Consider the following 15,885-nt stretch of genomic DNA (forward strand, 5'->3'; position numbering starts at 1 on the left):
GTGATGAGTCAGTGTGAATAGAAACAGTGTGTATGCACTGTCTAAAAGTTCAAAATGTGTGAAATGAAAAGAAGGAAGTGAAACTGCCTGCACAGTACGTGTTTAAACACCAACTTTCATACTGTCTGTTTAACTTTATATATAAAGCTATAATGCATTGTAAGATAAGATTAATAAATATTTATAATGTTTATTGTTTTTAACATTTATATTAATAAAATAACAGCTCATTCTTGAGTTGACCTTTAGTGCAGTGCTTCAACTCTGCCACGTGGGGCAGTCAGGAGAATGTGCTGGTCTAAAAAAAAAAAAAAAAAAATAATAATAATAATAATAATAATAATAATAATAATAAAATTGAAAAGAAATCTAATTGTTTAGTCAGATCCTAAAATAATGCAGTATGCCTAGCCAGCAGTATATCTGCCACCTACCCCCCACACCTAGTCACTTTTTCACTCTGCAGAGGTGAGGGTGTGATGGCATAATCTAGTTGAGGTGAAAACGCTATCATCAAGCTGTTGGTGAGGAAACCGTGCTGCCAGATAGCTCAGTTGAAGATGTCACTCCCACTTTTGCATTGGAGAGAAAGTTGCCCCCCCACAAGCTTCATGTGTGTCGTCACTCTGCATTCATGCTACATATCTGTTGTGCTGCCTACCAGTTTAACAATAGCAAGCACAACACTTGACCCACTTGGCATATACTATATCTATATCTATATATATATATATATATATATACACGAGCCGGAAGGAGGAGTAGCTCTATCATGACTCTAGAGAGAGTAACGAACCATCATGCGGGTTTGGTCCGTAAAGTGGAGATAATCCACAGGACGGAGATATCCAAGGAACGGAGATGATCCACGGAACGGAGATATCCACGGAACGGAGATGATCCACGGAGCGGAGCGGAGATAATGCACGGAGGGACCAGCGGAAAATACTGGCAGTCAGGGATCCAGGAGATCTGTCGCATGACCTTCAAGAACCGACAGCCTGTGAATCTGGAATGGGAGTTTATAAATGTACGTCGATAACGAGGACCAGGTGTCTGTAATCAAAGCCGGGAGTGGCATAGATAGCGATAGCATGACAGCCGCCGATGGGGGTGTAGCTGGTGGAAACTTGACAGTATGTTACAGTTTCTCATTTTTAATTTAGACTTCATCTTGACTCTGCACCATTTGTCAGCATTCTTCACACTGTTTATTTTACCACACAGTTGGGAGCTACAAAAATATAAAATTAATTCCTTTAAGGAAATGAAGATGTACTGCTTCAACGCTGGGTTAGTCATGTCAGGTCAGGGCATTTCAATACGTCATACTCGGTATAAATGTGTAGGGGAATAAAATTTTTATTTGATGTGAAGCACCCAAACCATCCAAACATCAAACCCCCTATATTATATTGTGTAGTTCTCACTCATGTCACCAGAACAAGCCCAAGCCCTGGGGGCCTAAAACTCACAAGAACTTTGAAGGAAGGTGGTATCCTGTGGTATCAGCAATTGTCACTAAGACATTAGCAGCAGATATGTGAGATCAGGCCTCATGCATCAGACCACATTGTCCATTACATCTTACAGATAATTTATCATATTTACATGGGGGCTGTCAGGGGGTGAATGAGCGGAGGCGGAAGCCGGTACAGCTTGCTCGGGTTTAATATAGAGTGTAACACAGAAACAAACACATGCGCTTGGGGAAAAGCGCAGCTGATCCGAGATGCGCTTGGGGGGAAAGCGCAGCCGTTATAGAATAGCAGACGGAACGCATAGGGTCATGCATATATCAACGAACAACAATGGACAGAGAGTGAGTGTGAGTGAGGGGTATATGTATGGTGCCGGGGATGAGTGATTAACGAGTCCCAAGTGTGTGTAATTGAAGCCGTGAGCAGCAGAGATAGTGGCAGTATGACAGCAGCCGAAAGGGGCATGGCAGGTGAATTCCTGACAATTTAATATTTTATGTTTAAATTATTTTAGAAAATCTATCCATTTTAAGACTGCACCTGACCAGAACCTGAAATCGAGTCACAAAAAATATTTTTTTGCAACATGCTGTTTTTCAGGACTGTGCAAGTTAGAGAACAAAAAACACTAATACCAGGTATGAATTTTTGCTGGTTGAACTTCGCTCAAACTACTGCCACTAACACCAATAAACGCAACCTGTCCCAAGGCATGTTGGCCTTCACATACCAGTGTCTGAAACAGGCTGCCTAAACCTACAAATAAAAGGCTGATCAACAAGTTAGAAACATCTTCACTATCAACCTGCGACCAAGTCTGGTTTTCTACCTATGACCAGAGTCAACCAACCCCCTGCCTACAAAAGCTTAATCCAGGGTACATTGACAAGACTTTAGAAAGATTTAACAATGTTAAATACACAGGCACATCATTTTAGCCTTCTATGTTTCATGAATAAATGTACATATGTACATAGGCCAGGTCCCACCCAGGCACTCTTGGTCACACCAGTGGCCTCACCCTCTGGGTGCTGAAGAGAAAACGCGTCAGGAGTGGGTCTCTGCCCAATGAATACCCCGACATGGGGGCGTGATGCGCCAAAATGGCAGACGCGCAGAATTTAATGGTGGACTGAGCCAACCTTTTTGCAAGCTGTTCATGCAGGAACTCCAGCCCTGAGCCAACGAGGCAGTGAACTGGGTTGAATTGGTGCTGAGCGCACCACACAGTGAACAGACGCCATCTTGTCGCATACGACCTCCTCCCGGAGGGGATATTATGACGTCTCTAGAGACGCGACAAGGTCCAAACCTCTCCCAGATCTGCTCCACCACGTGAGGGTGGAGGCACCTGGGTCTTCTTCATTCAACCGGCCTGGGATGTAAGCTTCTTCCAGGGAGAGTAGCTTCCCCTACCCACAGGAGGATCAGGCGTGTCAGCCTGTACAGGGGTGCAAATGCAGACCCCCCCTGGTGGTTGATATATGAGACCACCAAGGTGTTGTCTGAGCAGATCAAAATAAAACATAGTTTAGAATCAAATAATATGCCTGAGGGTCAGCATTTTTTAACCGGAGCCGCATTAGAGAGCGGTCCAGCTGACGTAGATCTCGGAAAGGGAAGAAAGTGCCGAAAGGCGTGCTTCTGATGCCTACGAACGGGAGCTGGACTAAGCAGGTGATGCAGGAGAAAAGGGCAAGACTGTCATATTTAAGAACCACGAGGAGTTGGATTGGAGCAATTGCAAAGGCATGTGAGTACAAAAGCACGTGGTGATTTTACGTTTCTTCTTAGGGTTTTTTTTGTGCATTTGTGGAAACAAAAAAAATTTATATGAGTACCAAAACAATATAGAACTGCAACAATTTTCTCAGGGAAGGGTTGCATTTTCTGACAAAATTGTCATATATATTTTTGGCCATGACAGCATTTGAAGCTTTGGCTAGTTAAAGCCTCTGCTTAGAAATTCTACTCAGAAGGTCAGGAAGGTTTTAGCAAATGTCATAAATGCAACATGGCTGCTCACTTCATCAACAGCAAAAAAAAACACAACATCACTTTACTGCTTTAAATGAGTTTATAGCAGTTATTACTTTAGATTCATCATTACAAACACATTAGCTGCTTAAATCTATAACACTGACCTACAATTTATAGTTTAGAGAAAGTAATACATCAGAAATATCATCAGTAATGTTAGATGACTAGCATGTTGCTAACAAAACACACACTATCTGCATTGAAAAGCTGATATTCTGTAATTCCTGCTACATGTGCCAGGGGTCAGTGGTGGTGTAGTGACACTCCAGTCTGAATTGCGTTTTGGCAAGTCACATTGAGTTTAAAAGTTAAAACTCACTTCCTTATTGCAGTAGTCAGAAGTGAGTGTGTCATCAGGAGGACTGGGAAGAGAAACCTGTGAATAACGAAAGAACATTGTTATTTGTGATTTCAATTTACAGCAATAAAATACAGTATTATTCTGTTACACCTTCATCACCAATCTTCATTCTAGCAGTAACTGTATGTTTCAGTTAAAACTTACTGCAAGTGTGTGATAAACATCATCAGATTTCCGGTCTGCAGGGTCGAGAGCTGCATACGTGTCGTCTTTAGCACTCAGCCTAACGTTCTGCAGAGAGGAGGGGTGGAGAACATGAGCAGGTTCTGCTGAAGATCTTTACAGTAAGAGATTAATATGAACAAAGCAGCCACCTGATGGACAGGTCTGTATTAACTCACCTGATGATCACCTTCATCTGCCTTTTTCTTCTGTCTCCTGCATCTGTTCATAAAAAAGTCAAATATTTCTCAATTGTAAAAACATCTTTATAGGAATTAATGATGAATTTATCAACACATTTATTCTCACCTCAACCAGAAGAGTGCAGAGAGAAGAGCTGCAAGTCCAAACAATCCGATTCCAACAGCCACATACACAATAACAGTGCCGTCTGATACTACACACACACACACACACACACACACACACACACACACACACACACACACACACACAGTAAATACTTTAAAAAAAACCCTGAAATATCTTCAGTTGAACAAAATACAGAATGTAAAACAGAGCAGTGATGAAACAGTAACGTCTGATCAATTATCTTACTGGTTATAGTGATGGACACTGCAGCTGATCTCTCAGAGCCGAGTTTATTCTGAACCTCACAGTAGTACAGTCCACTCTGTAGAGCTCTGTAACTCTGTCCTGATCCTACAGGTGATGCTTCTTCCTCCTTAAACCAGGTGTAGGTCTCCACAGGTGGGTTACTGTCACTGCTGCAGGTCAGATTCACTGAACTTCCCTCCACTTTCTCACCAGAGGAACTGATAGACACGTTCTTTGGAGGATCTAAAATGGGTTGGTAAATAAGAAATTAATCTATAATAGTTTTTTCTTGTATCAGCTGTAAGAAAATCTTCAGCTGAAGATTTTCAGCTGAAGATTCAGAGTTACACTGGTGGAGTTCTGATGTCCGACTTTATTACTGCACATGCACTTGTACTTTTCATTGTCCTCTAAACTGATATTACAGATGGTGTAGTTTATTGTCATAATTAATAATTTTGTATTATGTTTCATTGTTGTTCAGGAATATCTGTGGCATCTTCAAATCTAAACCATCAAGCAACCTAAAATACAATAACCCGCTAGCCTTCGCCACAGCTTTTGGGAGTCACAGCTGAAAATGCCCTCCTATCTTTAAATGTTAAATACTGAGTTATGCAAAAATAATAAAGTAAATAAAACTCACATCTGACACTGAGGTATTGAGCAGGAGATGGGAGATGTTCAGATCCTCTTACAGCACAGTTATAACTGCCTGCATCCTCACTGCTGACCCTCTGCAGGTGGAGTTCGTTGCTCTTGAAGGTGTTTGTGGTTAAATCATGTGTGTTTTTGTACCAGATGAATGTTGGATCAGTCAGACTGCAGGTGGTTTTACAGGTCAGAATGACTGATTCTCCCTCTGTCACTTCTGCAGGAGCGATCAGCTGAAGATCTTATACAATGAGAGAAACATTAAATCTTTGTGTGTGTGTGTGTGTGTGTGTGTGTGTGTGTGTGTGTGTACCTTGGTAAATTGTCTGTTTTATGTTGGAATGAGATTTTGTAGACCTTCTATGCACTAATAATTGAATTATTTTACCAATATTCAATTGCACCAAAATCAGGTTTATAAATATTTTAATATAAATTAGTAGCAGTTCTAAAGTTTTCCCACAATAACTAAAGATTCTCACAGCAAAATGTATTTTTTTTTTTACTATGAATTAAACCAGATCTATTTTATTACGTAAATATTCTGACATTTCTATTCTTTTTTTTTTTTTCTCACTAAATTCTAATTATGTACATGAGACTTAATAAAAATAAAACAACTATCACAATAATAGAGTCAAAATAGTGAAGATAAGAGAATTTACAGATTTATGCATGTACAGATTTTTATCACACCAGACATTAAATTAAAGAAAAGAGGAAAAAGTGTTCCTTGTGTGCAAAAGTGGTAGTGGAGAGTAGCTAGAGGTGGGAGAAGGAGCGAGAGAAGACATGACTGAAGGTAACTGATGAAAGTAGTGAATCCTCACTGTTCTCGAGCTGGGGGAACGTATAAAGGGACCCTGAAAAGACAGTGAGACAGATAGCTTTGGGCCCCAATTACTGCTGGTTCTCTCCCTTATTCTCTCACTCTAAGCAAAGATGGCATCAGCTGAGACGATTCCTGCCAGACCCTGCGTCAGGAAACCCCTCAGGCTCAGGTATCACGGCCAAACGTATGAGTCCGAACAGAGCGCCTTTTATCTTCTCCCTTGTGACACTTTATAATAGCTGCATTCCTTAATTACTCATATCTGATTAATCTTCTATTAAATCCGTTTTTATTGTGTGCTAATGTCATGAGTTTTTCTCTTGTGCCTCAGTGTGTCATGATAGAGTAGAACTAAATTACCCATCAGCCCCTGCATGTCACATTAGTCACTTGCATCTTACTATGACTTGTCTTTGCCTGGGTTTTATTGTGTCTCCTATGTTTCTTTCCTTTCTATTTTCTAGAATCCATTTTCACGCTTCTTGCTCTTCTTCTAAAAAGTTTTCCACTTGTAATCCTCCTAACCACACATTTCTGAAATCATGAATCATTCATTTTTGGGTGTATTTTCATTTCATTTCCGTGTTTCAAGTTTTGTGTGACATTTCTGATTGAACACTCATTAGAACAGTCAGCACAGTGAATCTTTTGTAAATCACCTGAAATACAAGAAATATTTATTGTATTAGATGAACAATCACATTTGTGTGTGTGTAATTTTTGTTTTGTGATCAGAGTTTTGTGGTGTTTCATGAAAACAGAAATTCACTAAGAACATTTTAGTTTTTTCATTCATCTGTTACAAAACTCCTGTAGCTAAAAGGAGATTATGGTCTGAGTGACACATGTAGAGAATAAGATGATTTTATTTACCTGTAACTCTGAGTGTAATTCCAGGTTCACCCTGAAATTTATCTTTAGTTGTTATGAATCTGAAGCAGTACTTGTGTTCATCTGATTTCTTCACATCACTCAGTCTGAGGGAGAAGTGATTCTGTTTATCTCCTAAATACTCCACTCTGCCTGAGTAACCTGGTTCATTACGCAGATCAGTCGCTTCTACACCCTTAACTGGGTTTATAAACCAAAACCTGTTTATCACTGTACAATCTTTTGGATGTGTGTAAGTGGCCTCCATAACCACTGTAGATCCTTTTACAGCACAGAGATTTAGTTTACTGTATTTCACACTCCATTGATTCCCAAGAGCTCCTGAAACATGACACATGAAAGAGGTGATTAGAGATCATTATCCTGAGCCCCATAAAACACTGAGTTATTTTACAGCTTCTCTTCTCTCCTCTGGAACTCCGGGGCAGAAAAATACAAACTATTCTTTACTACTGGAAGGAAACTGTGCAGGATTTAGACACAGGAGTGTCTTTATTATTATTATTATTATTATTATTATTATTATTATTATTATTAATATTAATATTATTATTATTATTATTAATTATTAATTATTTATTAATGAGATTGTGTAACGCATTGATAAATCCTAATGATTTGTTAAATGTTGGATTTCAGTCTCTCATCTTAAAGCATGACCCACATCTGACTAACACTTTAATAATACATTTACCACTGAATGATGTAAAATATTTATTCTTTAATTTTTTTTTTTACAAATATTTAATATATTTCTATTTCTACACTTTTTGTCATTTTTTTTACATGAATAATCTAAATTTTATATCTGCGCTGGTTGAATAGTTAATCTCTCTGGTGTGTGTGTAGCTGTGATTGTCATGTATATGTGCACTGAAAGCCAGCATGAAAGCAGAAGCAGATGTAAGTGGTAGGTAAGAATGTTAATTGTTATAAACATTTAGATAATCCAAAGCAGCAGGCAGGAACAAAAACATTAAACAAGAAAAGATCCGCTGATTAGCGAAGATCATGTAGAAGGCAAAACAACAATGTGAACGTAAAAACTACGCAAACTCAAAAAACAAGTTATTAAGGAATATTAAGGAAGATTATATGTACAACATAATCAACATGAATCCAAGACACCTGTGATTGAAGGCACGAGAAAATAAAGACCAGTAACAAGACTGGGCTCGAGACTTAATAAAAACTGAATAAAAACAAGACAGATGTGACATACTGTAAACACAGGAATACATACTCGTGCTCTGACTTGGTGCTTTCTGGTGACTGGCGCTAATATGCTTATGCATGCACTAAATACTGCCACAACTGGAGCAAGAAGGTGAATTCTCTCAATGATGAGGAAAAAGTGTGACTCACCTGAGATCATGAAGAGCAACATCAGACAAAATTGGGGCGCCATTTCGAGGGACATCATTATTACAGGTTCTAAAGAAAAAAATATTAAATTTAAAAATTACTTGCAAAAAGTCAAAAATAGCTAAAACGAATTTATTTGACAAAAAAGATATGTTACTCTTGATTATATTTCAGTTTTATGGAAGGAGTCTCCAGTATCAGAGCCGATATCCCAGTGTTTTCAGGTGTTAATGTTTAGCAATAGATTAATTAAAGACGGAGAAGATTAACCATGACTAACTATCAGGGATCCACCTGCCATGCCCCCTTTGGTGGCTCTCTATTCCTCCGCTCTCCCTAGAGCTCCAGGTTTAATCACGCTCACCTGGGGCTCATCATCACTCCACTCCGCTTCTATATAAGCTCTTCACTCACACTCACTCCCCGTTCGTTATTGTATGTGTTGGACTTTACAGGTTGCATGTTTTCGTGTTCCGGGTTTCAGACAGGACTCTATGCGTCCGTCCCTTTCGGACTACACAATCCCGTACCTGCTGTGCGTCTCCTCCACGTGCATCTCGAAGGACTGCCATGTGTGTGTGTGTGTGAGTGTGTGTGTGTGTGTGTGTGTGTGTGTGTGTGTGTGTGTGTATCTCTCTCCCTCACTCGTGTCAATAAAACCTGAGCGAGCTGTACTCCAGCTTCCACCTCCTGTTTCACTCGCACCCTGACAGAATAACGAACCCCAGAAAGGGAATATAAAAATAAATAAATATAAAAAAAAGGGGGAAAATGATCGGAATACCGCCGTGGTCCCGGTGCGAACCGGGAAAAACCCTGACAGCCGCTGCCGTTTCACGTGGATCATGCTCGGGAGCGCCACGCCCCCTCGGTGACGTCATGGGATTCCCTGCTCGCTTCTCTGGCAAAACGGCAGAATGGGGCAGATTTTTACGGAGCATTGATGGATATGTGGAGTCGAATTCAGCCTCCTACGTAATAGAGGGAGCAAAGATCGTGCTCCACATCTCTCTGCTGTTTGGGGAATCCCTCTCTCTTGCCAGCGAGTTGTGGAGTACGACTGGAGGCGAGTTCGGCTCTTGCGCCCGGTTTATCCGGCTTCTCACAAGGGAACTAGGGATGGTCACCGCGGATCTCCACCATCTCTCTCCCGCTCCCGGCGGAGCGGCGCCGTCCTGGAGGGCCTGGAGCAGGGAGGAGATCTCCTGGAGGCTTCTAGATCAGCTCCTCACTCACATTCACTCCCTGTTCGTTATTGTATGTGTTGGACTTTACGTGCTGCATGTTTTCGTGTTCCGGGTTTCAGACAGGACTCTATGCGCCCCACCCTTTCGGACTCCGCAATCCCATACCGGCTGCGCTTCTCCTCCACGTGCATCTCGGATCAGCTACGCTTCTCCTCAAGCGCACCTCGGACTTACTCAACCAAAGGACTGCCGTGTGCGTGTGTGTGTGCGTGTGTGTGTGTGTGCGTGCGTGTGTTCACTCGCACCCTGACACTAACTATACATCATTCTAAAGCTCTAAGCCTCAAGCAGCGATTTCAGATCACTGTTTTACTGCATTGTATTGGAAAATGTGAGCCTATTTTGAGCCTAAATACTGTTAGCATTTGAACTGCACGATTTGTAAGTGTTTTTTTTTTTTTTTACTTTAATTAAATCACATTTCTTTTATCCAAAATACTTTGAACACATCACAACAATCCAAGACTCACAAACCATAAATAAAAACCTATTCATGAATTCACTGTGAACAAATTTACCATCATGTTCTAATTTCCATCATATTAGAATTTGTATTAATGGCACAAAAGCATTAGACAATTATTATCATAGAGCGTTCATTTTGCCAAGAAAAATCTCCTCCAGAAACTCCAGGCCTCGACGAAGCTAGAAGCTATGCGCTAACCCGGTGTTCTGTTTTACATTGTTGATAGTTTTCATACTTCAGCTGTGAAAGGAACATGTTTAAGAGCTCAACACAACAGCTTTCATGATGCAGAAGCCACTTTAGTTTTGGATTGTAAATATATTATTCAGCTTGTTTTGTTCTTTATTTCAGAAATCCTTGAGATATATTCAGTGTGTGCTACTCTGACGTAAATAAAATAGTGTTTAAAAATGACTTTGTGTTTGTCAGTTTTGTGTTTGTAGACCATAACACATAAAAAGGCATTAATAGGAACATTAAAGAACGTTCTTTTAAAAAGAAACTGAAAAAATTACTTTTAACAGTAACGCATTACTTTTTGGTGTAAATAATCAACAAAGTCATTGAGTTACTTTTTGAATGAAGTAACGAGTAACTGTAACTAGTTATTATTTCTTAGTAACTAGCACAACACTGATCATAATCATAATTTATTAGAATATTGATTTTATAACTCCATTTTTCTCAGCACTGACAGTTGATCAGTAAAATGTTGAAAAAGAAAGTAAAGATTGAATCATTAACACTGAAAAAAAAACAACACCACTAAACCTTTTCAGATAAAGTAGAGATTAAACTAATGAGTGAATTTAATGACTACAAATATAATAAATAGTTTCTCACCGTGTTCCCCGACCTTCATGTACGACGACCAAACAGAGAGTAAAGAAAAGCGTGAGAGTTGAACAAGTCTGTTGTTTTAGACGCGTTGATGAGTCTTTTTTTCCTTTTTCACTGAATTAGTGGCTGCAACTGAGAACAGTGTTAAGAGTTTTAACACATTGTGTCTGCATTATGCACATTATTTTTACCATCTCAGTCCAGAAGTGTGAAAAGAAACGGAGAGGTTTTGAGGAGAGGCCACTGCATCTTCAACTGAGGAAGTGAAACACAAAGCATGGTCATCACCACCCTAAACCACTAAACACACTCAAGATAAAACACAAGTGTTGAGCATAGAGTCGACTTTTATAAAAAAATGATCAGGTTAATGTTAACAATAGTTTGAATGTTTTATATATACGTTTATCATTGTGTCAACATGTCATTTCTTATGGTTTTCTGTATTATGTTTAGCTTAAAAGTAAAATCCTGATGATTGGAGGAGACTGTGGGCTTGAACAGGCAGAAACAGCAGATTTTTCTCCTCAGGATGTAACACAGTGATCACCAGAGCAATAAAAGAGGGAAGAAAACACAAAGGAGCCAAGTGACTCCTTGTTTACCCCTGTATTCCCCACCAGATGTCGCTATTGTATCCCCCTGTCCCTCAACATTTTCATATTGTTTCTACCCGTGTCTAATCTCTCCTGTGTATATAAAATTCCTCCTTTTTTCTCTTTTTTCAGCTTGATTGAAGTCATTGTTTATCGGGGTTTGCCTTGCTTTTTCATGAGAATATTGAGATTTTTCACATACTTTTCATAATAGCCGAAACTTAGCCGTTTCCATGGTCTGGGTCATGTTTGGATTTGATGTTTGTTTATTTTCAATCCTATGAATTTACTCCAAACTTGCTTCCACTATCACATTTGCATTACATGACATTTCTAGATGATCTTTTTGCTTCTTTATTTATGGCTGATGTTTGGTGAGGATGGTGTGACAAAAAAGTCTACAGTTTTGAAGAAAACAAAGTTGTATTTATTGCCGAGTGAATATTAGGAATAAATGAACTCAACAGCGCTTCCTGTAGGGCAAAGGAGACACAGCAGAAGGTGATTATAGAAGAAACACAATGATAGTGTGATTAGTGAAGCTGTCACACACCAGTGTGCTATAGAGATCTCTAAACACTTTACACACACACACACACACACACACACACACACACACACACACACACACACACACACACACACACACACACCCTTGCATGCTGATGTAAAATATAGCAGAATAAAAGTCATAAAATACCATTTAAACTCGCAGGTGTTATATTTATATTAAAATATTTTTAGGTTATTTGGCGATTTTGATTAAATATTTAAAACACTGCATATGAAATAACAGGAGTAAATATTCTTAATAATTGTTTTAATACAATTGTGTCATGTAAATTAGGGAAAGTAATTATTATCCTAAAGCATATTTCAGGTAACTGATGCTGTATTTCTGGCAGTTGGCTGATTTTCAATCCTTTGTAAGGAAGGAATTATACAAAAATGATTTTTGTGGGTTTTTTTTTAGTTTTGAAGAAACTAATTGGATTAAAATTCCTCTCGAATTTGATTACACTTTCAACTGGATTCTGAGTTAGTGGGCGGAGTTTATCTCTATCTGAATAAGAATGTACACTTATACAATATCCTCTCATTGATTTGTTTTATAGGTTATTTGTTGAGATCTATAGCGAGGGTCCAGAAGACATAGGAAGATCTAAAGCTGGATTTATATTGTAATAATTTTCAGGCTGATTTTGTGACAACAAATGTCCTACAGCCCATAATGCAACACGCTGACCAGCAGATGATGAAGAGCCACTGTTCTGTTATGAGCTGCATTTATAAATGAGTCACTGAAGTTTCTAGAAGCTTTAAACTAAAACCAGGTGGAAGTTGGTGATGCTGATGTTGGATAAACAGATACATTCTGTTCATTTCATGCTGCTGTAGATCACACTGAGATCCTCAGCATTGGAAGACCTACAGAAAGAGAGTAAATGATCACACCAAGATCCAGCAGAAGATCTTTTCCAGATCTGTAAGATTGAAGGAAACAGAGCAGCTCTTCTCACCTGTCGTCAGCACCAGTGCATGTAAATTTAACACTAGCGTACTGAACCTCGTCCTCCCCAGAGGCAGAAGTGATTGCAGCAGAACTTCCAGCATCCCCGAGATCAACAGCACGCTGGTGTACAACTTTAGCATACAGGTCTTCATCCTGATTGGCCGAGGCTGAATCAGATGCAGCGTTGTCTCTATTTACTGCTACATTTTCATAAAAATCCTGAGGTGGAGAGCATGAGATCACAGAGACAGAGAGGTGGCAAACATCTAACTTTATATCACAGCACTGTTAAATTCTTTATTGTGATCTGCCTTATTACACTGTTGATGTTGTTGATTATTTTACTATAAAAGCAGCAGATAATATACAAACACAAGACAACATTTATCTGTACAAATTTTTACCTGTTTTTTACTTTGGTCTACTGGTGACTCAATTCTTTTATTCTTGATGCGAAAGAAAAAATCAAATAAACAAACAACATTGAACAAAATCTATTGACATTATTAGCAAGCTGTAGTTTTAATCATGTAATAAATAATAAATGATCCTGTATTTTTCTCACCTTTTACACAAGATGATGACACCAATGACACAAACACACACAACACCAACAACCCCAACACCTGCATACACACCTACACTCTGATCTACTGTGTGGAATCTCGAGATCTCGACCGAGAACCGCTTCGTCCCCCTCCGCGAGACGGAACGCGACACTGTTATTCTCGGAGATTCCATCGTCCGGCATGTCCGCGCTACCCGAGCTAAAGGTAAGGTGCACACTCGCTGTTTTCCTGGAGCTCGTGGTTTGGATGTCGCTGCGCAGGTACCCGCGATCCTGAACGAGAACTTCGGAGCGGTTGTTCTCCATGCCGGAGCAAACAACACCAGGCTGCGGCAAACGGAGATCTTAAAGAGGGACTTCAGGATCCTGGTGGAGACGGTACGCAGCACATCACCCACAACGAGGATCATTGTGTCAGGACCTCTTCCCACTTACCAGCGAGGGGCTGAGAAGTTTAGTAGACTTTTAGCTCTAAATGAATGGTTACAGTCATGGTGTCGAGAACATAAACTTCTCTTTGTTAATAACTGGAACTGTTTCTGGGAGCGTCCTAGGTTCTTCCGCCCTGATGGCCTGCACCCCAGCAGAGTTGGAGCAGCAGTGCTATCAGATAACATCTCTAGGATACTACACACCATCTGACTGGTAAGACATCAATGAAACTTCAACTATAAGAACACGCATACTACAGACCAAATAGTTACAAGTTCACACACAGTCCAGTTTATAGAAACCATATCTATTCCTCGGGTAGTAAAACCAAGAATTACATACACAAGATCCAGAAATAATCTTATTGCAGTTAAAACTGAAAAATGCCAGATAAACAAACACAACAAAGTTCTAAAGTTCGGTCTTTTAAACATTAGATCACTTGCACCCAAAGCACTGATTGTAAATGAGATGATCACAGATAATAATCTCGATGCACTCTCTCACTGAGACCTGGATTAAACCAGGTGATTATATGGGTCTAAACGAGTCGACACCGTCAGGATATGTTTATAAGCATGAGCCTCGTCAGACTGGTCGTGGGGGGGGGTGTAGGAACCATTTATAGTGCTTCTCTTAATGTTAGTCAGAGATTAGGATTCAGCTTTAAATCATTTGAAGTGCTCGTTCTTAAAATTATACTTTCAGAGATACATAGAAAACTCGCTCTGGTCACCGTGTACAGACCCCCAGGACCCTACGCTGATTTTCTTCATGAGTTTGCTTGTTTTCTCTCAGACCTCTTGATCAGCTTTAATAAAAGTGCTGCTTGTAGGAGATTTTAATATTCATGTAGATGATGAAAACGATGCCCTAGGATTATCATTTGTCGATTTACTAAACTCTTTTGGAGTTAAACAAAACGTCACCAGACCAACCCACCGTTTTAACCACACACTAGACTTAATAATATCCCACAGAGCAGACGTCACTGATATAGATATTTTACCCCAGAGTGATGACATCACAGACCATTATCTCATACTGTACACACTACCGGTAGAGCAGATTAACCGTGTTTCACCACGGTATCGACTTGGTAGGACTATTATTCCAACCACTAAGGACAGATTCATAAATAACCTGCCTGATTTATCTCAGTTTCACATTAAACCCATAACTGCTGATCATCTTGATGAGATGGCGAACAACATAGACCTTATCCTCACTAGCACTTTAGACACTGTTGCCCCCATCCGGTTAAAAAAGGTTCGAGAACAAGCACCTGCACCTTGGTATAATAGTCATACGCATGCCCTAAAGAGAACAAGACGTAATCTGGAGAGAAAATGGAGGAAAACTAAATTGGAGGTATTTAGAATTGCGTATAAAGACAGTATGCTTAGCTACAGACAGGCGCTAAAAGCTGCTAGAGCTAAACACCTGAGCAAACTCATAGAAAATAACAAAAACAACCCCAGGTTCCTTTTCAGTACAGTCGCCAAATTAACAACAAATCAGGGTTCTGAAAAATGTGTTCCATCACAGTTTAGTAGTGAAGACTTTATGAATTTCTTCACTGAAAAAATAGATAACATTAGAAAAACAATTGTGGCAGTTCAACCTCTGACAGCATCTCCTGACACAATCGTACTTACAACCCCACAACTACACTGTTTTACATGTATAGGACAGGAAGAGCTGTATGATGCTATTATGAAAGCTAAATCAACAACATGTCAGTTAGATCCAATTCCCACTAAACTTCTGAAGGAAGTGTTATATACAGCTGGTGAGCCTCTTCTCAATATTATTAACTCCTCACTATCGTTAGGTCATGTCCCCAAATCCCTCAAGTTAGCAGTTATTAAGCCCCTCA

At 39.6% G+C, this 15,885-nt stretch overlaps 1 protein-coding gene and 1 long non-coding RNA gene across 2 annotated transcripts in view; both read right to left on the reverse strand.

Moving 5' to 3' along the window:
• LOC310715625 (sialoadhesin-like) overlaps positions 1–10,957 on the reverse strand; it is a 95,021-nt gene extending 84,064 nt beyond the window's left edge. Inside the window, exon 1 of the mRNA XM_083522145.1 lies at positions 10,901–10,957. Within this exon, the coding sequence (XP_083378271.1) occupies positions 10,901–10,919 (19 nt within the window). The 5' untranslated portion in view covers positions 10,920–10,957. The remainder of the gene's footprint in view (positions 1–10,900) is intronic.
• A 1,746-nt stretch (positions 10,958–12,703) lies between these two features.
• LOC310715917 lies at positions 12,704–13,455 on the reverse strand. The gene is made up of 3 exons (XR_014530434.1): positions 13,411–13,455; positions 13,014–13,225; positions 12,704–12,921 (listed from the first exon to the last, which is right to left on the reverse strand). It is a non-coding gene; the product is annotated as an uncharacterized lncRNA (long non-coding RNA).
• Positions 13,456–15,885: the final 2,430 nt, after the last annotated feature.

The sequence above is a fragment of the Silurus aristotelis genome (genome assembly GCF_946808225.1).
Source record: "Silurus aristotelis genome assembly, chromosome: 20".
NCBI classification, from domain to species: domain Eukaryota; kingdom Metazoa; phylum Chordata; class Actinopteri; order Siluriformes; family Siluridae; genus Silurus; species Silurus aristotelis.